The 24,030-nt window shown below is 33.3% G+C and overlaps 1 protein-coding gene across 1 annotated transcript in view; it reads right to left on the reverse strand.

The window, feature by feature from the left end:
- The window catches only part of LOC123317002, a 107,705-nt gene extending 83,675 nt beyond the window's left edge, over positions 1-24,030 (reverse strand). The window contains exon 1 of the mRNA XM_044903336.1: positions 23,803-24,030. Coding sequence (XP_044759271.1) covers positions 23,803-23,866 — 64 coding nt within the window. The 5' untranslated portion in view covers positions 23,867-24,030. The remainder of the gene's footprint in view (positions 1-23,802) is intronic.

A 24,030-nucleotide genomic window follows, 5' to 3' on the forward strand; every position in this document is an offset into this window, starting at 1 on the left:
ATTCCTGTCGTTCTAGAATAGTCTGCAAGAACTTTTATTTTTACCAGCTCTTAACCTACCTTACAGGTCTCACCTGATGATGCATCAGATACCTAAATATAAACTACTGCTTTTACCGTTTGCTTCTTTGGTTCTTCTTCTGCATCTTTCGTCTTAGTACTGAGCAGGGATGTATTTCACAATTTCTCTCAGGAGGCGCGCTTTTTATGAGTCTATTGTCATAAATAACTTTAAAAGATCTGTTCAATGATTATACATACAGGGTGAGTATTTGACTCGTACAAATATTTCAACAGAAGATTCTTGAGTACAAAACAAACTTTTTTCCTATACAATTTTTTCCGATTCTACCCTGATGAAAAGATATAGCCAATAGCCATTTTAAGTTTTCATAATGAGCTGTGCCACCCCTGGAAAGACAAAATTACCTTCAGAATATTTAGCTAAATCTATGACACTACACACTACATATCTGTGGATCTTCTAAACAAAGTTGTATTCAACCAAAGTACCAAATTTTTCAAATTTCACGGGTACATACTTTTTATTTTTTGAATTTTTACTCGAAAACGGCGCATTTTACGAGAAAATATGAAGAATACTTTTATTTTTCAAAACGTATAAATATTCATTAGATAGCGCCCAACTTAGTTTCAATAGTTGGGTTCTTTGAATTTTTGGTATTTTTATGGTCATAATGAGATAAGTGGAAGACGTTGGTGATCTCGTGTTCGAGAAGATTCATGAAATAAATGAAAAACTATGTACATTCCGATTTCATTCGATAAAAACGTTTGTGAGATTTCACGTTTCATTATGGTTCTTTACCGAGCCGATTAAAAAAAATGGTAAAGAAAAAAAGTGTTTCTTCTGACCTCAAGAATCTACCTACTGTTAAAATATTTGTACGAGTCAAAGACTCACCCTTTATATCACCCACCCTGTACACTTTTGAATACGCCATTTGGAATTTTCATTTCCAGTTAAAAACAATAAATGTATAGTCTATTCAACATATACATAGCAACCAAGTTTCTTGAAAGCGAATATAACAACAAATATATAATACATCCAATAACGTAATAATAAATATTACAATTCAAAATCCCCTTAAGCTAACAGCTTCCCTTATTGTCATGTTAATTAAGGTTGAAGGAAGCTTTGAAATTGAGGGGACTCAAGTTTGACATCTGAAAGGATCTTACGGCCACTTTCATAACCAATTCAATTTCACCAAGGATATAAATAGGTACGTCTCTGTGCTTTTGGTTTCTTTATCCTCCTTACTTTACTTCATAGACGAAGATGTCGATATTAGAAACAGTTCTGTTTTTGTTATACCCTGTTCATAGAAAATGCAAAAATTTTGGATAATTCTGAAGTAGCAGAAAAACGTTTTTTGTGAGAATTAATATCCTCCAGAGTAAAGTTTTCACTTTACCCCGAATATAATTCTTTTTCCACCTTGTACGTACATATTCTAAATATTTGGCAATGTACTTTCCGAATTTCTTATACAAAACAAATTGTATTAAACAAATTTCACAGATGATCTGTTAAATCATCCAGGTTCTTCACCGAAGTTTTTTCGCCTCAAATAAATTTTTTATTTCAAAATTGACATGAGAGTTTCTTCCAAATGCACACCATGGTGTGTTCATCAATTAGAGTCTTGAATCAAATATTTTATACTGCCTAATAAATGATCTCCAGATTTGTTTTGGGTAGGGTAATATCTGAAACTTATCGCCTAAAACAGTTAACTGATCATCAACCAGCACTGATTCTCTCGACATAATAGCTATTGTTAGGGGGGTACAAAACAATTCAGGTTTGGCATTACATTATGAAATCCGTTCCTGTATGCCAAGATATATGCAGACCTGATACATAGAAGCGCGTAATGCCTCAGGAGTTTTGCTAAAAATAGAATGTCGACATCCCATGTTATCAGTGGTCATACTGTGATGCATCTGCACAGTTGAATGAATGGAATTCCTGTCAATTATACCTTGTTAAAGTTGATTTAATCGCAATTGTATCTCGGTACGTCGCAAATATGCACCATTTATGTTCTGGAACTGCAATAATAAAAAGAATTCCAATATGCCCCTGAAACCCTAGCTGAATTCTTGAATCTAGTGGAATTGTTGGCCATTTCAAAAATACACATAGCAGCTTAAAATGTGGAAATGGAATAACATTTCTGGAATATTTCGATCGAAAAGTGCAGCATATTTTCGATTCACAGACCCTAAGGCCCGGCGCAAATAGAAACGCAGGTTGGTGAGGTGACGCAGGGTGACGCAGCTTTTTCCTGCGATGCACGTACTATCTGACAAGTCACTGTCACGCTTTATTTGCGCAGTATTGGTCTTTTCTATGTTTTACAAAAACTCACTCTGCGTCACCTCACTAACCTGCGTTTCTATTTGCGCCGGGCCTAAAGCTCTGACGAACAATTTAAAGCTGTACACACAAAAATGGATCAGGTTACCTACCGCAGGTTCAAGTTTATCGAATAATTTCATAAAATGGGTAATTCAATCAATAAGACGTTCAGCAATGATAAAATAGCAACAATCTAAACATTGACTAATGCAGACTGACCCAGATATAGATTACAATAATACTATTTTGTCTATCCTTTATCATTAACGATATCATATTCGCACTTTATTTAGTCCAAACACGTTTGTTCGCATCCATTGTTGACATTGAAATAACGCAATCTAGGGACGTAAATTGGTATAAACAAACAAGGTTGTTGTTTCGATATTTTCGTTGGGTAACAATAGAATGTTGTAAAAGTCACTAAACCTATCTCTTATATTGGTGGACGCAAGATCATGTTTTCCTCGATAAGAAACACCAATGACCAATGAACAATCATTCTTAGGGATGAAAGCTTTCAGAACTGAAAAATAAATGACATACAGGATGAGTCTTTGACTCGCACAAATATTTTAACAGGAGATGCTTGAGGTCAAAAGGAACACTTTTTTTCTTCACTCTTTTTTCTGAATCGGCTCGGTTAGAAAAATGCAGGTTGTTGAGAAACCATAAAATAAAAATAAATAAATAAAATGTTATTTTTATTTATCTCACAGACGATTTTATCGAAGGAAATTAATTTCGGAATATAGTTTTTCATTTATTTGATGAATCTTTTTCGAACACCAGAAATCATCCAGGTCTTTCAGTTTTGTCACCAATACGTATCATAAAAATGTCAAAACTTCAAAGAAACCAGCTCTTGAAACTAAGTTGGACGCTATGTACTGAATATTTGTACGTTTTGTGAAATAAAATTATTCTTCATATTTTCCATAGTAATTTGATAGTCAAAATAAAAAATTATATTGAAATTCGAAAAATTGGGTACATTGCCAAAATACAATTCTGTTTGAAAGATCCACAGATGTGTAGTGTCACAAATTTAGCTAGTTATTCTGAGGGTAATTTTGTTTTTCCAGGGGTAGCACAGCTCATTATAAAAATTTAAAACAGCTAAATCATTTTATGAGGGCCGAATAGCAAAAAATGGTATAGGAAAAAAGTATTTCCTTTGACCGCAAAGATCTACTGTTGAAGTATTTGTACGAGTCAAAGACTCACCCTGTATAGTAAATAATATATAATAATAAACTGATCCACATTTAAGATTCAAATCAGAATGTTTTATTTGACTTGAGTAACTCCTAATTTGGAAGCTGTTTCGCTCTTTCACTTATCTGAACAACAGATGGGAAATTTACGTGAGAAAGATTTATATTATTTATATAGGGGTTGTTTTTCTATCGGTCTGTAGATTCGATATGAATCGATAGTTTCCAACACATTACGTGTTCTTCAGTCCACTTATCAACTCTATTTGCCTTCAATTTGTGTTCGTTAGTGTTAAATAACCATTAATAACTGTTCATACCGTTTGTACGCTTTCATAGTGGAAGTATTCAGTAAATATGTATAATATTAGACGCTAAAGTTCGGTACCCACCTACAGGACTTTATCAATGACAACTGTGGTGATCGCAATATCGCTGCAATTTTCTAAGTTAAATTAATTATGTATTGCTTCGATTCATTCAAAATAATAATTTTCGAGTTCTTACATATGAATATCCCTTAGTTAATACTGAACAGTATGAACTACACAGTCAACAACAATTTTATATAGTACCTAGTCACTATTTACCAGTTGTAGGGCAAAACTTTGTATATTTCCATGAGAACTGATTATCTCAGATCAATAATTATGATCATTGATTGTAAGAATGAAGGGATATGGAAATGGGGAATTCACCTCAATTTGGGTTATCACTGCATATGCAAGTTTGAACTGAATAATTATGATTTTTATTCATGAATTCCTCAAATGCACCGCGGAAACTATTCAAAATCATTCTTCATTCTTCAAATATGAGGTTTAAAATTTAAATCGCTTCGTTTCTAGTTTACGATTTGGCAACAACGCCTATTAGAAAATAAAAAGAACAATGGCTCGCTTATAAAATAACAGCTGTTATTTACAGCCATCATAAGGCGCGTACTTACTGGCGAGCCTCAAAAGCAACAGGCCATAAAAAATTATAAAATTTTACGACCTTCCTCGTTCATCGCAGACTTCATAGACAGCCATCTTTGTCTATCTCATAAAGATAATGTATTTGTTGTCCTTTATTATCAACGCATATTTCAGTCGATGTTGCCAGCTTGTGCAATTGACACAAAACGCTTTAAATTTCAAATACCCATTTTTATTTTCCATTTTAAGCACTTAAATTATTTTTTGAGAAACGGTTGAAATGGTTATTTCAAAATGTAACGTTTCAAAGATATTTCATAAAAAATACATCATTTTTGTCAGAAGGACTATTCCCTATTCTCACTCTCATTGTCCTATTTCTCGCAACTATTTATCTATTTTGTCCTTGATTATGTGCTTTTCATGAAAGAAGGGCAATTCTACTGTGACACAGACTGCTGCAAGGTACGATATTCATCAAAAGTCAAAGAAACTGTAGCAACAATTGTTCTACCCTGAACCATCCTAATATTTCCCCCAACTCGGCATTGCCGTACGACAAGTATTCCCGCGTGTGGACCACAAAAACACGTGACGTCAGTTGCTAAATCTACTATACCTATCGTGCCAACTGTCCTATACAAAAGTGGCGTCCCTACCACTCACAAAACGGGCAATCGTACGATTATATCCAGCCAATCACAAGGCGCGATCAGTGGGCTCGTCTACTCTCACCGGTGTCCCCCATCGTACGTCACATCGGAAGACCTTCACCTTTTATTTACCTGCTCAGTAAGTTCGCAGCGGTCCCCAACATTGAGCCACGGCGACTCGGATAGGTCGTACGATGCCAATGGAATTTTTTGTCTGACGTTTGTTTGGTACCGTACGGTTGGTTGACGTTATACGTAGGTTAGTAATTTGAATCACACGATGAGTCGCATGATTCTCGGTTTAGGTCATAACTGATAATGATTCAGTTATGAGCAAATTTGTTTTTCGACCAGTAGGAAATAAAAATTGTTTCACTGGCTGGTATTAGCATAAACAAGTATACGTGTGAAAATAACGTCATTTAGACGATTGCATGTATGATCCTAGACATGTCGTGGTCTTCTACTTTGACACACACTCACGAAGAAGTACCCTGCTTCTCCTGAGTCCCTGAGTGTTTAGGGATGTCAAATGATCCCGATAACTTTAAGGATCTACGTATTTCTTTTAATTTGCAGAATCTGCTTCTTATAGTCGAAATATGTCCGCCATACTGACAAAAATGTGAATATAACCTAGCATAACCTAGCATAACCTATCCTAATCCATGACCTGTATATCTATACAGGTCTTGCCTAAAATAACTAGTGAAATTTACAAAAAAAGACATTTGCGGTCCTCTCAACACAACGCTAGCAGTAGCAGAATCATAGAAAATTCTAAGAAATTCAGATAAAGATAAATATGGGGAAAAATTGGTGAATCAAATATTCATTCTGACACTGATAGTGACGCAATGTAATTCACACAACTCATCATGCCATCTAGATAACGATTTGAATTATCTCTCACATACTATTCCACTTTGGGAAACACCAATCGACATAAAGCACGTCTGGAAAAATATCAAGAACGAATTGATACACTCGTCTGGATATAGTGATCGAAAACAGAAAGATAATGGGGAATTCTCCTCAATTTGGGTTATCACAGCATATGCAAGTTGAAACTGAATAACTATGATTTTCATTCATGAATTTTTCAAATGCACCGCGGAAACTATAGAAAATCATCAATCATTAAATATGAGGTTTTCAAAATTTAAATCGCTTCGTTTTTAGTTTACGATTTGGCAACAACGCCTACTAGAAAATAAAAAGAACAATGGCTTGTTCATAAAACAGTTGTTGATTTACAGCCCTCATAAGGCGCGTACTCACTGGCAAGCCTTAACAGCAACCGGCCATAAAAATCCCATAAAATTTTACGACCTTCCTAGTTCGTCGCAGACTTCATAGACAGGCATCTTTGTCTGTTTCATCAAGATAGTGTATTTATTACCTTTATTATCAACGCATATTTCAGTCGATGTTGCCAACTTGTGCAATAGAAACGAAACGCTTCAAATTTCAAATACCCATTTTTATTTTCATTTTTAGGTACTTTAAATAATTATTTTTTGGAAACGGTTGAAATGGTTATTTCAAAATGTGACGTTTCAAAGATATTTCATAAAAAATAAATCATTTTCGTCAGAAGGACTACTCCCTATTCTTCAAAACTCGCTGATCTTCTCATAGTATGAGAAATTGATGATTCTTCCAGTCAACTGTCAACTCTATGACTGTATCTTTTGATTTCATTGAAATGGTTTTCTACCTTTCAACCAATCCAGTTAATATACTGAACATACTTCAATATAATATAATAACCTAACATACTTTATATGAAAAATAATCTACATTATTTTGAGAATTTAAAATATCATAATAGCACAAGACGTACTCGTCCCTTTTTCTTTCCAATACATAAACGGACGCTAACTGAAAAAAACACTAAGTATATGTGTATAAAATTCTTTAATAGTGTACCTAAGAATATTTGGAATATAGGGAATTTTACCAAATTCAAAAGAGAACACATAAATTTAATTTTAGATATCGAACCTTACTCGATTTCAAAATTTTTAAACAATTCCTATATGAACACTAGAGCATAATTTGTTTTAGTTTTTTTTCTCTTTTATTGACGTTTTCTCATTTCTTTGTATATTAGTATTGAAAATTCTGAGAATAAAATTATTGATATTGTTATTCGGCCACATCAGTGCTCATTCAGCTTTTTTTTCACCATTTTGAAATGAGTGTTGACAATTTGAAGTTTTCCACATTTACATCACTCCACAGGAATTTTCACGAAAAACCCGTTGTGTAACCAGTCTTCCGTGAGACGCCATTTGAAAATTGCACAATTAAAACCTATTTACACTTCCCTGATAAGCCAAATATCAGTCACCTGACGCTGTTCCTTCTGTTTAGATTAGGTATCGGCATCGTATTTCATTCATTCAAAAATTCACGCAAAATCAACTCAGCCCACTGGATTCTGTTTGTTTTTTCCCGTTGACGCAGCATCTGTTTTGCGGACTGCCCGGAAAATATTTACATTAGCTAGATATGAAAATCAGTAGGTCGAGTAGAAATCGTGAACGAATTTGGATTTTCCTCGTGAAATATTGACGGAAACAGAACGCGCAAAAATTGTTATCTGCCGGAAATCAATATGGCAGCGTTTTTGTGTCCACAACGAGGATTGGCGTCCCATACGACAGGACATATTTTTCGGTCTTGCTCCTTATGTCAAAGTGATCCAATTTGATCTACATTAGAACAACAGATTGAACTAGGAAATCTTTAAAATTTCGGTCAATGGGAAACATTTCTTACAGGTTCGAAAAATATTTTCAGAAGCTAACTTCATCCTTTTTTCATCATAATCTCCCATCGTTCAAAAATTTTAAATGACTGGTTCAGAGGAAACTGAAGCGAGAGAAAGTGAGAAGATATCGCTTATAAAAGCACCTTCATTGGTTCCTATACTCGTCGCCAATTAGCGTATTTTGCGTTGGGTAAAAAGGCAAAAAAGAATCAATCAGTTTCCTACAGCACTGACTGAAAAGATTTCTGTAGTGATATTTATCTGCCTAAATTGATTTTTTCATCTTCTTTGTTCACTGTGAAAAAGTTAAAGTTGATATGCTATAAATAGACTCTATTTTTTATAACAGCATTTTCCTTAAATTTCCGGATAATGTTATCCATTATCCATTATCCTATAAAAATTATAGGTATAGCTGAGCAGAGAATAATCTAGTTAATAACCTTTATACGAATTAAAATTTTCTCCTTGAACAGCTGGTCATACTTTCACAGAAATGCGATCAAAATAACACATATCACAGTTTTTCGTTATACAACAATTTCTGAATGAATAATTGCGAATGTAATGAATAAATATATTAAGATGCAGAACATAATCATTCTGTAGGTAGGTTCAATGTTTACTTCGGCTTCATTTTCGAGAAGTATTGACAAACTGTTTGAATACCGCAGATCAGTTTAGTAGCCAAGTTGCTGTAGAGATATTTGTGCCAAATAAGAGGAATTTCACTCTTCTAGCGATGTGAGACTACGTTTGATTTGTTCACTCCTTCTAGAAGAGTGAGTGGTTTACTCGAATATTTTAGTCTATAGTGGCTATACAGGAAATTCTGTTCACCCATTTAGTCTGGTGATTCAGAGTCATTACGAATATAGAGGTTGTATTTTAAGGTGAGGTTTTTTTTCGGTAGATGAAATGGAGAATATCATAGCACTTTTTCAACATAACCAACATAGGCACTTTCAAGAAACTGCCCCGATTTTCTACATTTTTTTTCGCCCTAAATTGCACGATACAACAACTATGATTCTCTCAAAAGTGACCTGATGCAACTAATCCGGTGAACTTGGTACTGAACCATTCATTTTCCTGCCATATGGTTTATGTTTTGTTTCGTTTTTGCGATGCCGGAGTCACCTTCCACAGTCCCGTACTTGAAATTCAATGAAATTCTGTAGAACTTCTAGAGTTTGTATCTCAGCCATCTTGAATATTTTATGTAGACAATTTTTAGTTAAACGACTTATTTTGATGACTTCTACCTTCTGTCAAAAAAAAGCCGCACCTATGAAAACATTCTGTATAGTATACAAAACAAGTAGGTATATAGTTTTCCAATTTCTTTAAAAGCGGACCATATTTCTGATTGCATCGGGTCGGAAGCAGATCAAGGATACGATTTGAATGAGCTGACAATCTCAATTTATAAATAAACTGCCTCATTTAGAACTAGGAGTCCAAATTGGTTTGACTCGAAGAATCACATAGGTTTGATGAGCAGAAGAATTCAGACTTTCTCTACCAGATAGTATGCACATAAATTTTATGAAGAGATAGGTGAGCAGGAAACTATATTGGTATTGAAATATATGCTTTACCTACATTATTCACTTCGAAGCTTCCAAGTAGGTAATTGCACCTCAAACATTTGTTCTACATCATTTACTTCAAGTGAGAAAAAATCAGAAATATCCTTGGTTTACGATAATAGTGTATAATGCGCTAATCGCATCAGCTTTATATTTTATACCTATACATGACATAATAATAATAATTGTATACGGGTGATCCAACAAATCATGAAGGGTGATGTATTATATTATCCACCACGTCATCTCTTTCTAGTAACATCTTCGAAAGCTATTGTAGGCTTTTATTTGGTACAATAATGTTTTATCCATAATTATTCAAATTGTTCGAAAACTAAAATTCTAAAAATTAGAGGCCTCCCTCTGGTACATCAAATGACACAAACTGTATAATATTCCAAGTTTTGCAAATATGAACAACAATAACTAATTAATCAATTTTATGATGAATCCCTGCTCTGGGATGAATACTTAAAATACTGTAGAAAGACGAAACTCCGACCATATGTAATTAATATCACTCTATTGAAATTGGTGGGAATTAATTTGAACATTTGTCGTATTGAAATATCCAGAGCAGTTTCCTCCATTGCTCCATGAATGTTCATAATTCACATGCTGATTTATTGAATTAAGAGGGGTCTACACCGTTTTAGTGGTCAGTTCAAAAAGGGGAAATGAATATCTTACGTCAGAAACCACTAATCTGTATGAGATTTTTATTATAATTCAATTCAATAAGTTCGTCATCTCGGAAAGTCAGAAATTTTTTTATTCGTCAAACGGAAAAAAAATTAAAAAAAATTTTCATTGAAGAACAAATATTCACTCATATTAGTAACTTTCCGAGGTGAAATTATCTCTTCTATGAATTTCCACATGAAAAAATTTCTAGAAAAGTCTCGCCATTGGCTACAATTCGTATCCTGGTGAAATTGAAAAAAGACGTTCAAGCTGCCATCATTCAAATAGAATCACTCATTTTTAACTGACATCAAATCACTCAAAGGGGAAGGGATTTTGAAGGGAAAAGTAATGAGAGACCCCCCCTAAAACTTCATGACCGATTTGTCCATCTTAAAAGTATCAATACCAAACAACTGAATAGATGATTCACCATTTTCTGCTACAAACTAGATAGGTTTGAACTGACCTTGCATAGCCTTGAAGTTGAATGGAGTTTTCCTTTAAGTCTTAAATTATCATTCACGTATTACTACACATAATAGAAATCGTAATGTTCTCTACGTTAATTCGCTATAAACAACTTTGTTTACTTTTATCTAACATTAATAGCCTGAAGCGGTTTTATTTCAGGAAAGGCTAATTAGTACTGTTGTGTAAAGATAAATATTTCCTCATTCTTTTCAATTTTGGAATATATGCAATAATTTCGTAGGAAATCTTCATATTTGTTTCTAGGTTGTCAAACTCTGAATAAATCAAGTGAGCATTGTCCTTCGAAGAATGCAATCGTCATACATTTTTGCCATTCTTGGAACCCGAACGTTTTCAAAATGATACGAGCAAATCTGCACTTCCAATTATTTGAATGAATTAAAGGTATTGGGTAATAATGCAATAATGTGCAGGGGAGATTTTACAGTAAGTATTAAATGTATGAATGAAATTACTGCTTTCTTCATTATTTTTTCTGAGTTATGTTCAAAAAGTAAATTATAAAGAATGCAGGCTCGCAATTTTTTTCTTCTATTTTATTAGACAATACCAATACTCACAATCATAACAAATTACTAAAAATATTACCCAACATTTGCAGGTTCTATTTAGAGGACATAATTTTCTAAGCACCATCATAAAATCCAAATTTTCATTGAAAATTCTCGAAAAAAATGGTTCATAATCGATTAATTCACGTATAGCATACTTCAAATTCGCACTTCACTGTTTTTCGAACAAAAAAAATTATTGTCAAGGTTGATTGCAATCGAACACTTCATAGGTAGGTACACAAAACGAAGTAAAACACGTTCGTTATACAAGTTTGATCAACATTTATAATATTCTGTATTCTGTAGGTGTACAACTCAAGTTTGTTGAAAAAAATATTGAAACCTTGGGATTCGCTATAACCGATAGCGTTTCTTTGGTCAATATGTTGATTTCCCCTTTATTTCGAATATATTTGAATTCCAGACACGGATGTTAGACAATGGGGAATTTTCAGACAATGGTGAAGAGATTTTTGGGTATATAATAACAGCAAAAATCCGAAAAGAATCTATAATACATGCGAAAAGAATATATACGCAGTAATACTTTTCATTCAGTTCATCCTTAATTAATATTAAAAATGAATATGTATCATATCAACAAGAGAGTACTGAGTTGAATCGAATCAACGCAAATGTATATTTATAATTTATAATATTATATACATATAATTTCAATAAATAGTAGAATAATTTAAATGAGTGAGACTTCACCAAAGAATGTCTCACTAGGATGTTCAAAAATTGTTTTGGAAAATAGGATAAAATAACAAATTTCCTCGCAAATAGCAAATTTTTGAAAGGAATTTGGAATTTGTTGAAAAACCAGCCTGAACTGTTCCGAAACACCCAAAAAATGCTCAAGAAAAAGGTGAACATTTGACGAATATATTTCAAATGCGTTGATTAATTGAGGGGATCAGAGAAAATTTATTTTTTCATTTCATATTATTGTCTGAAAAGCCGGTTCTATATTGAATAGGTTAGTTTAGGTGAGCTAGCGTTTTGAGCGCCATCTCATTGTCAAGAGTGTTTTGACTGACCAAAATGTAGTCAGTTTTTAGTACTAGAGATATGAAGGCTTCCTATCTTTCTATATGTCATTCACATTCATTTTAGCACTCGGTTGGCCATGAAATAATTTTTGTAACCAGAACGGAGTAAGGTGAAATGCCGTTAATGTCATAACGCCGTTGCCACAACTAATATCAATTAATATTACAAAAATGCCGAAAGTGATTGAAAGAGAGAGAAGACAGGGTTTCAGAAAGAGCTATTTAGAATTCAGGTCCGCTCATTCAAATAGTAGGTAACTCTGATATTTTTATATCTACAATATATCAGACGGTAGCGAACATATTCAATGTAAGTAAATTTATATAATGTTTCATCTGAATGAAGCTAAACGACTTATATTTTAGCGAAATGTTTCCGCAAGAAAAATTTTGTGAATGAAGAGGATGACAAAGAATTTCCTTGGGAGACCCAAAAAAATTGTGGCATTTGAGGACATTATTTTAGGGTGAACGAACGCAAAAAGTCTACAGGATTTTCGATAAATGTCATCGTAGAATAAGTTCCAGAACATTTTTCATTTGAGTTGTGCTATACATTGTGAATGTCTTAAGGGGTCAATAAATATATCTATACTATTATATCAAAGCATTAAAAATAAACAGTAAACAGCAATAAATACGAGCCAGTTGTCTTGTCAATTTATTCTTAATTTATGTGAAATTTTTGTGAAGTTCCTCTTGCCTTGAAAGTACCTCTATTTTATTTTGAATAACTTCCATTGATGCGAGATGATTTATGTTGAAGAATTTAACATTCTTGTAATTATCTGTTGATTTCTTTGAGAGATACCCATTACCACTGAATCGGATGCATTTCATCTTTGGGTTGATTTATTTTGAATTCTATAACTGATGTCTTCAACCTTTCGCCAAAGAAGATAGCAGATAACCAACATAAAACTCCATATAATGCATATAAATTTTGGAATCCCTTCATTCAGTTTGTATAAATGTCAATTATGTTCATCATATTCTCCGAAGTGATTCGACATTGCAATAAAATACGTAATTACTGAGACTTTTACGTAGAACGGACCATAGCGCTGATTTAAAACCCAAAAATTAAGAGTAGAATGTGTCGAATTTCCATAGCGCTGATTTAAAACCCAAAAATGAAGAGTAGAATGTGTTAAATTTCCATGGCAAACGGAGTGCTAAAAATTGCTTGACAAGCAGTCAAGGTGTATACTGAGAACGACAGTAATGAGGTGAATTCTAGATTAACAAACATTTTTTAGGATATATGGGATATTTTCCTCCCTTTGAAAAGTTTATCTGGGGATTCACTCAATTTAAGGACTATTTGAAGTGGGTATTTAATTTTTTTTCTACAATGAAAAATTCTTAAAAGTCTTAGGTGACAGAGGAAATGTCAATTCATAAAACAGGATGACATTTGTATGGCAATCAAAAAACTGGATCTTGGTATATTTCTCAGTTCTACAAGCAACAAAGAATTACTCTACCCAGCCCTGTATATGACTGAATACCAACGCAAGAATAAAAAAAAATCCACTCGACCGAGATGGAAAACAACAACTTATGTCCTCGAACAACCCGAATCGCATAAGGCCAGTCAACGTCCACTTCCAACGATAGATTTCTTGTAGCATTCATTATGAGGAAACTGACCGCTGCTGCAAAGTAAAAGTGGTATGCAGCAGTTTCGAACTAGTTATCTGAAAGTTACATAAATTTCATGCTCCACACTTTGTTGCGAGTATCACGAGCTATCCATCGTACGATGTGGGGAGATAAACTTGAATAGATTCGCAAAAACCTATTTTCGATTGTTTCGATTCTTTGAACGAGTGATCGTTACGTGATAAATCATCACCTGAGGAAGTTTTATCTCAATTCCGAACGAATTATATTTCATAGCTAAAAAAGTATACCTACCCACACACAAAATTTTTGGATATACAGGATAGCCAAGTAGGGCTTTAGGGTTGGTATAAGACGTAGGTATATTCAGTTTCTCAAACTGAACCTATTCGATTTTGTTATAGCCCTTGTATTAGTATCAGTAGATCAACTTACTTAGTTATCGATATCCACGTAGTAAGTGGACTGAAACCATACCTGGAAATGAATTAAAGATCTTGAATAATTGTTCTAATATCTTTAAAGTAAATCAGCTTAACAAGTAGCTACAATCGCTGCGGAGAAATTGCCAATTTTTAAAGAATATGATAGATTATTAAACATAACATACTTATATTTTTTTGAAACCGAATGAACTTTTATTCTAGCACTCAGTTGGCCATGAAATAATTTTCTTAAGTTGTTGTAACTAGAAAGGAGTAAGGTTGGCACTCATGAAATTTCGTTAGAGTCATAACGCTGTTGTCACAACAAAAAATATCAATTAATATCTACAGTCCCTGGCCAGTTTATTAGACGCACTGAGGATTTTTTTCATATTTACTGGTATTGCCCGAGGAAAAAGCAGTATATTTGAATTTCATTTGAACAGAATGTCAGTTTTATCTACGACTCTCATTAAATTGTTCTATTTGGCATTTATTTTTGATGTTGTAGTATTAGTACTTAAGTATGAATCAGTACTATGTCTTCCAGTGGACGTCTTGCATTCTGCAGGTTCGAACGTTATTTCGATAATCCACATATGAAGTCATCATCCTCGAATGCAGCAAACCGAACAATTCTGCATTGATAGTATGAAGCTCTCTTAGCTACACAGGGTGGCTCAGCAAAATATTAGAATTTCATGTTTAATCATCAATAAATCAATATTTTTTATTGAATATGATATATTATATGTGAAAACCATTTACAGATGAAGTATATGTAACATATACATTCAATTTAATAATTCAACATTGAGATTTTGCATCGAATCAATGCGTCTAATAATATGGCCAGGGACTGTATATCAAGAAGGCCGAAAGTGATTGAAAAAGACAGAAGACAGGGTTTCAGTAAGTGCTATTTAGAATTCAGGTCCGCTCATTCAAATACATAGTAGGTAATCCTGATATTTTAATATCTACAATGTATCAGACGGTAGCGAACATATTCAATGTATGTGAATCTATACAGGGTGTCTGTAAACAAATGCGAAGGAAAATGATTCCTCGATGAAAATAAGCAGGGGTAGTTCCTATAAATTTTTTTCGATATCGACCTCCCTTCCAAGATACAGCTTTTGGAAGGCGATGACGAGTTGAAAGTTTTTAATTTTTTTTTACGGGTTCTAAAAAACATTGAGTCATAAGACTATACATAATATGAAGCACTAAGTAGATGATACTGACACATTTTTTTTAGATCTCATAACTTTATTATTAGGGGTTGAGAATAAAAACCCGAGAAAAACCCCTTATGGTTTTCCTTCAAATCTTTTTTTTACTGGGATAGATTTTCGAAAAATAAAATTCTCTTATGGTTTTCCATTCAATTCTGGAGCAAAAAGTCTCTTGCAAATTTCATTACAGTCGATACTTATCTCGGAATAAATAAAAACTTACAAGCAATTCTGATCACTGTTCTTTCCATTTCATCCTATAAGTGTTTCATAGAATGACTACCTCTCGCTGAAATACATGCATCAACCTCGGCATCAACTCTCTGCCTCGAAGACCTTCGTATACTGCTTGTAAGTTTTTATTTATTTCGAGAAAAGTATCGACTGTATCGAAATTTTGCAAGAGACGTTTTTTCTCAAGAATTGAATGGGAAACCATAAGAGAATTATATTTTTCGAAAATGTATCCCACGAAAAAAATTTTTGAAGGAAAATCATTGGGGGTTGTTATTTTCAACCCCTAATAATGAAGTTATGAGATCTAAAAAAAATTTGTGAGGAACATCTATTTAGTGCTTCATTATGTATAGTTTTATGACTCAGTGTTTTTTAGAACCCGTAAAAAAAATTAAAAACGACGTCATCGCCTTCCAAAGGCTGTCTGTGTCTTGGAAGGGAGGTCGATTCTGATAAAAAATTATAGGAACTACCCCTGCTTATTTTCATCAAGGAATCATCTCCCTAAGTTCTTTGCATTTGTTTACAGACACCCTGTATAATGTTTCATCTGAAACTAAACGATTCACATTTTATTTGAGAATTTTATTTTAGGGTGGACGAATGCGAAAAGATACCGTAAGATATTCGATGAATGTCATCGCAGAATAAATTCCCGAAAATAAATGTTTCTATTTTTCATTTGACTTGTCCTATACATTGTAAATGTCTTAAGCAAAGATTATAGAGTCTATAAACTCTCTATAATCTTTGGTCTTAAGCGATGAATAAATATATAATTTTTATTATTATTATATCAAAGTAGATATTAAAAATAAATACGAGCCAGTTGTTCATTTAATTGTTAATTCACGTAAAATCCTCTTGCCTTGAAACCTCGTTCAATTCTTTTGACTTCCATTGCTGTAAGATGATTTTTGTTGAAGAATTTGACATTCTTGTGAATATCCGTTTATTCCTTAGAAAGATACTCATCCCCAACCACTGCATCATATTCATTTCATCTTCGGTTTGATTTTTTTTAAACATCCAGCTGATATAACATATTCAACTTTTAGCCAAAGATGATAACCAACATTAACTCTCCTCAAGGTCCTGCATGTTATGTGTCAATAAATCAATTTTCTTCCATAGCAAAAATAAATATATTTAAAAACTGATCTCTTGTATTTTCCATTCAAATTACTAGATTTGGTATGCCTTCAATCAGTTTGTGTATACGTCAATTATGTTCGTCACATATTTTCGACTCCATATTTTTCGCAGTGATTCGACATTGTGATAAAATACGTAATTACTGAGACTTCTACGTACAACGCACGTTTTGGCAAGCGTCATAACCTCACATTGCCGTACTATAAAGAGTGAAATGTGTCAAATTTCCATGGCCAACCGAGTGCTAAAATAAAAGTGAATGGAGTATAAAAAGAACATAAGGAAGCTCATATATTCGTATGGAAATACGAATTGTGACTTGGTGTGTCGGATGTATCACAAAACTGACAGAAATGAAATGGAGCTGCCTTCATTCCCTCAATGACTAAAATGGGTCGATAGTCTAGTATGAATACCATCGGACGGTCGATTTTTGTACCAAATTTCATCTAGTTATTTCAATCGTAGTTCAGGAAAAAGTCTGTATGGGAGATTCTTCGGATTTTTTGTAGAAACCGTGAGTATTTTGTAGGGGCCTTCAATTTTCCAAAAGCGTCATTCAGAGATGAAACGTTTCAAATCGGATTGTCGTTGAGAAGGCTGTAATTTCGTTGTTATTTACCATTATTTCTTGAGTGTTTTTTTTTTTCAAAGGAGAGGAGGATCCTGTTGATAAATTACATCGTAAAAACCAGTTTCGAAGCTGGTAACTCCTGAGGATTTCAAATTTGAATACCGGATCATCGGTTCTTTTCAATCCGCAATTCCATCCTTACTCTTCACTGTTTAACCTCGTGCAAAAACCAGAAATATAGAAATTCCAAAATTTCATATTCGTTCGAGGAAATTTATAAGTCGGGAAGACATTCTTGCTTGAACTATTGAAAATCAGGTTGATAATTTCGTTGAATGTATTTTAGAACCAGTTGGAGTTGGTTTATGTAATTTTATCTCTCCGAGGGAGAAATCAATGTGAATCCTTTCAAGAATCCTCGACCTCGCCTCACAAATTGACTTAGATTTTCACGTTTGTTTCGTATTACACTCAAATCTAAAATCGAGTCCATTCTAGAATGACTTTCATTCAAATCGTTTTCCCCCATCGACATTCTGAATGAAAAAAATTAGGAATATTAGTTGACAAATATTCTGAGTATTTCTACAAGGAAATAGATGTTGGAAGGACATCAATTCTAATTCGTCAAACCCGTCAACGACAGAGTGAAGTCTACCATCTATTATAAAACTCTCTAATGACATTTCCATAGTCCTTTTCCTAACTCCGAAAGTGTCCTCTGATCTAATGAGTTATTTCTAAAGGCAAAATCAATTTACTCTTATAATTCCAAGTCAATTACTATTGGGACGACTTATATCCTTTTATGCTTATTGTTTACTCGGACTGTGTACATTTATTGACTGTGAAACATTATTTTAATTATAGGGGAATGAAACACAAAATTCGTTTTAGTTTAGTTATTATGGACTACGAAATATCTGATGAATGGCTACCACTTCCTATTCCTTACAGAATGTTACTCTTTGCCAATACAAAGTGTCTAACCGAACCCCTAATATCTCGTACCTACACTTTGGTTTGAGGTGTAAAATTAACATTGAATACTTGTCATTTTGTTTAGATTTTCATTAAATTGATAAGAAACGTGAAAGCTTTTTTAATTGACATAGGAATCGAACACAATATTATTTCAAATTCAAAAGAGTGAGAAAAGTAGTTAGAATATAATATGTATTTGGAACTGACGAAAGTTAAGGAATGCTTCCGGAATGTGACAAATTATCGAATATTTCATTTCCGAACATGCTCTTGACAATTTCTTTTGATACGTCTGGATAATTGACGATTAAAATGGTGTGATAATGGAATTTCGCGATTTTTTCCTTTCAACTACACTAATTAGTGTGTTATCAGGGTTAATGGTGAATTTTCTAGCTACTCGTCAGAAACTTGTTCAATAGATAACATAAAAGACCAAGTAACCTTGCCATTAGATACCGTTTATCACCTATCACTCAGGAAAGATTTTGTCACATTGTGTTGAAAATCGCAGAATTTATTTGTCTACTTTTATCATTTCGAATTATTTTCTAGGTATATATTTCCTGGGACATATTGAAGTTTGAACATGTCTCCGCAACTCTTAGAAATAAAGAAAAAAGTTTACCAAGTATCAATAAATTTATTACAAATAATTTCCGGGAATACACAGGGTGCGTCTTTGACTCGTTCAAATATTTCAACAATAGATTCTTGAGGTCAAGAGAAACACTTTTTTCTAATACCATTTTTTCAGATTCAGTCCTGATAAAAAGATATAGCCATTTTAAGTCTTCAATATGAGCTGGATAAACAAAATTGCCTTCAGAATAACTAGTTAATTCTTTATACTATACACATCTCTGGATCTTTTAAACAGAGTTGTATTCAGCCTAAGTACCCAATTTTTCAAATTTCACAGATACTTTTCAATTTTTGAACATCAAATTACTCGAAAACGGCGTATTATAAAATATGAAGAATACTTTTATTTTACAAAACGTTCAAATATTCATTAGATAGCGTCCAACTTAGTTTGAAGAGTTGTGTTCTTTGAATTTTTGGTATGTTTATGGTACGTCATAATGAGAATACTGGAAGACGTTAATGATATCTTGTGTTCGAAAAAGATTCACCAAATAAATAGAAAACTACATTCCGAAATTCATTTCATTCGATAAAACCATTCGTGAGAACTAAAGATATCATTTTTTATGGTTTTTCAACAGCCTGTATCTTTTAAACCGAACCGATTCGGAAAAAATTTCAAGGGAAAAAAAGTTTCTTTTGACCTCAAGAATCTACTGTTGAAATATTTGTACGATTCAAAGACTCTGTATACATTGATTTCAAAGGGTGATTTTATAGCCAAAAATTAATGGGTGTATTTCATATAACTTTTTGTTCAAAACCCCTCCCCCTCCAAGTTAAATTCATCATTTTTTCTTTGTTTGAAACTCTGACATCTCATAAACTATCAATAGATAATTTGTTTGACTTCATCACTAAAAAAAGATTGCAAAGTAGATATCATGTTAAGCTTCTTTTATCATCACCTTCAAATCGACTTTATTTTTGAAAGTATCACGCAGGCATTGCAGCTCCGTTTTAGCATAGAATGGACGCCTACTTAATTATATATACACCTCCATATTATCTTGAAAGGCAACATTATATGCAAAAGCAGAACCTGCCTTTGTTGCGAAGAGCGAGAGGACTATTAGAATTCAGCAAACGCGACAGCTAATTCCGTCTAAAATTGTCCGACCAGAACTTGTAATGAAGAGCTTATTAATAATTTCGAATGTTGGAATTTCTGACCAAGTTACCACATCTACCTGAACGAGAGTTGTCGCACAGGTCTTTCGTCAGTTTCTTCAGTTGGTTTTTACCGAGGATTTTATTGGAGTATTGACACTTTGATTGATGTCAATATGTCAGGTTAATATCACTTGGTAATAAGGAAGAGAGAAAGATGGAGAAGTTGCTTTGAAAGACGTTTTAACATTATGTCATTTGCTATTACTTTGGTAAAGGTTTTAGGAGAGTTCTTTTATAGTTTAATTATTCATTGTTCCTTATTTTAATGAAATATACAGGGTGATTCATTAAGGGTGGCGATCGGCCATATCTCGGAAACCGTTTATCCTATAACATCAGGAAATATTTTTATTACTGATTACTGTCTGACCGAAAAAAATTATTTTTGAGTTCGTTGTTTACCAATAGAATGCGTTTTCTGCAAAATATATCCTAATAAGGGTTGGAAAAAAGTAATTGAAATCGAAAATTCTCTCATTTCGCAAAATTTGTTAGGGTTGTGGAGTGAATAAACTTTTCTCTGTAGAAGAAACACGTTAACTTCATTCGAAGGACATTCAACATAGATTTCAGGAAGTGATAACAAAGGATATTGAATGTTTCAACTTGAGATAAGATGGCGTTATATACAGCACCTAACTTCATTTTCAATTTTTTCTAGGAAATTTCAAATGCAAAGCTCTAATCCACCGACAGAATGTATAATAGCATAACCTATTAATCTGTCAAAACCGCAAATTTATATCTTTTGTCGTTCTGAAGATAATTTTATCAATTCAGGTAGCCATCCTTAATAATGAATCACTCCGTATAAATGCGTAAATTTTTAGGATGAAATCAAGGCCCTCAGTATTTCATTTTATAACTTTTTCGTCAAAAATTAGACACATATCACTTTCTATCGACCTCTTTTCGTACCAGTTTCGAAATATTCATTATTACTGCATTTATTATAATTTTGTGAGTGTGTTAGTTTTCTCAATGATACAATCTGTATCCATAGAAATTACAACTCGATATTTTTTTTTGGGTTTCTTGTCAATATAATGCAATATTTTTTAATTTAATCAGCAGACTAACAATAGTTGAGTAGGTAGATAGAAATTTTTCGTATGTTTTTCCCCAATTGTAAACGAGATTGTAAACCTTGAAGGAAAAATTATTAGATATTTTGGATATCTTCAGTACAAGTGCAACTGAAAGAAATTTGGTATGAAAATCTTGTATCATTCGACAATGATCCTTCCAGTACCAGTCATATCGACTCCTTTTGAGGGTTCAGAATTCTTGAATATTGTGAACAAAAATTATATTTTCGTCAATGTTGCAAACAAAGTCATACTAAAGATCAAGATAGTGATGCTTCCATGATTTTTTATGATCTAAACTATAAGGAATATGTTTAAATATAAACTAATAGTTACAAAAATTTAAGGTGTGATTTCCTGTCGAAAAATAATCCACCCCTAAACTTTTTTCGAAAAAAAGTTTTGTACTCATTTATACTATTAAAAAATCAATTTTAGATGGCTTCAGTCATTCTGAGCGAACAATATCTCTTGTGATTTCTTGGTAGTAGCAGTTTTTGAGAGAATAAAATTATAAACCTATAACTGGAATTATTTTGGTGTAGCAGGTTTTGTACCCGTTGTAACTTTAGAAGAACACCACCAAATTTAATTTATTGCTATCCCACTCCTCTTGCTCTGCCTAATTTAATTTCTGTTATTTTCTGGTTTTTAAGGAGAAAATTAAAATTTTTGCAGGTGCTTTTTAGGGGCTATATCTATGCAGGGGCTGCTCAAAAAAAAATTGTATGAAAAACAAAGGATCGCCGTTTTAAGTACTAATTTACTTATATCCTGTATATGAGGTATCAAAATTTGATCTTTATTCGCAGCAGAAAATAATCCTTTAATGAAATTACTTGATTCAAACACTTCTATTGGGTTTTTCTGAGGGTTTTTCATCTTCAAAAGAATCAAAGGTGAATCACCCTCTATCTTTGGGTATACTTATTCAATTTATAGCGCTTTTCTGTCCATCAACAATCATTGAATCTTATGAATTGAAATGCTCCACAAATGCCCTTGAATGTAAAACTTTGTAAACATTCAATATCTATTTTGGAATCCACGAAAATCATCATTTGAACTAATTAGGCGGGCCTAAAACTGTGCCAAACATTCTGTTGACATAACCACCTGTGCAAAGATTGGAGCAAACAAGAAGCAATTTCTGTTTTCCACTCATCGAATCGTACACAACATAGATATAGTCATACGATTTCATTCTATTTCAAGCCGTTCTATTCGTAGTATTCTACGCCCCAATAATTATAAATTAGAATAGGTAGTTAATTAAAAGCGGTACCGATGCTCCAAAGTCGCTCATTCGAAAAACGAATATTTGCCCTTGCTTAAAACGACCTTCCCAATGCAGAACAGGATATTGGAACTACTCATTAGGACATGCACCGAAGAACTGCGATGAAAAAAATAATAACAAACTCCACGGAAAGAAGAGAATTCGGGAATTTTTGCAGGACGCGCGTATTGACTGAATTTCAGGAGCGTGGCGCTAGGTAATAAGCAAAAGTTTGACGATAAAGCCGCCGAATATTCACTAATAACTTCCTTATCAATTTTTAAGCGTTCAAACCGCGATAAAATATTCGGGTGAATGCTTCGCATTCAAACAATTCAAATTATCGTATTGTATTCAGTGCTTTACGAAGACAATAATGGATTTCAGCGTAGTCGGGAATCGATGTTCCAATTTTTTCTTGAGGTTATATTCGTTGTACTTGAAATTTGAGCGGATGTCGAAATTTTAAATCCAGAATAATGGATTGGAATACCTTTCAAAATATGTACATAATTCAAAACCTGAACGCCAATGGACGTGAAAATAAAATGGATAGGCTACCTAGATGATAATTTTGATGTCAACAAAAAGTTTTTTCTGCTGTAGATGTTGAAAATCAATTAGTTTTAGTCTTGAAGTTCAGAAAAATATGATTTATGCAGCTCGCATTGTGAGGATGATGCAGAAATTTCGAATTTCTAACTGTTTTCCTACTCGTTATCATAAGAATAAAAGTTGGAAAGTTAGACAAGAGAAATACTTCATTAAAAATATAAAAATAAGACAACATAACATTGATAAAGGTCAACCGCAAGTTTGTGAAAATTACACATGGAAATAAAACTGCACTCTGTAAGAAAACAGGAGGGTAATTTTTTGGTGTCCTTCAAAACAAATCGTTAAACGTACTTATACACTCTTCATAAATCGCCCCTCGAGATGCAAGAATGAGCGGCCGTGTGAAGACCCGAAAAAAGTAGCGCAAAACATCGCCAATAAACTTTCTGCCAGATGCGCTAAACTAAACTAACTCACCTGTTATAAAAACCGCTGAAAGTAATGCAAAACTGCGTGTGAAAGACTGAACAACTGGATGCATAATACGTTGTCTGTCTGCAACCCGGTGAAAAACTCTGGATATCACAAATTCGCGTAAATTTACACCTTCCGGATTACGTTTGTCACGTGTTAAAGGTTGATCCGGGCGAAACGACTACACTCCCTCAGAGTTAACGGAAGACTCGCGCGAGTTGGAAGTTGGAA

The sequence above is a fragment of the Coccinella septempunctata genome, chromosome 7 (genome assembly GCF_907165205.1).
Source record: "Coccinella septempunctata chromosome 7, icCocSept1.1, whole genome shotgun sequence".
Taxonomy (NCBI): domain Eukaryota; kingdom Metazoa; phylum Arthropoda; class Insecta; order Coleoptera; family Coccinellidae; genus Coccinella; species Coccinella septempunctata.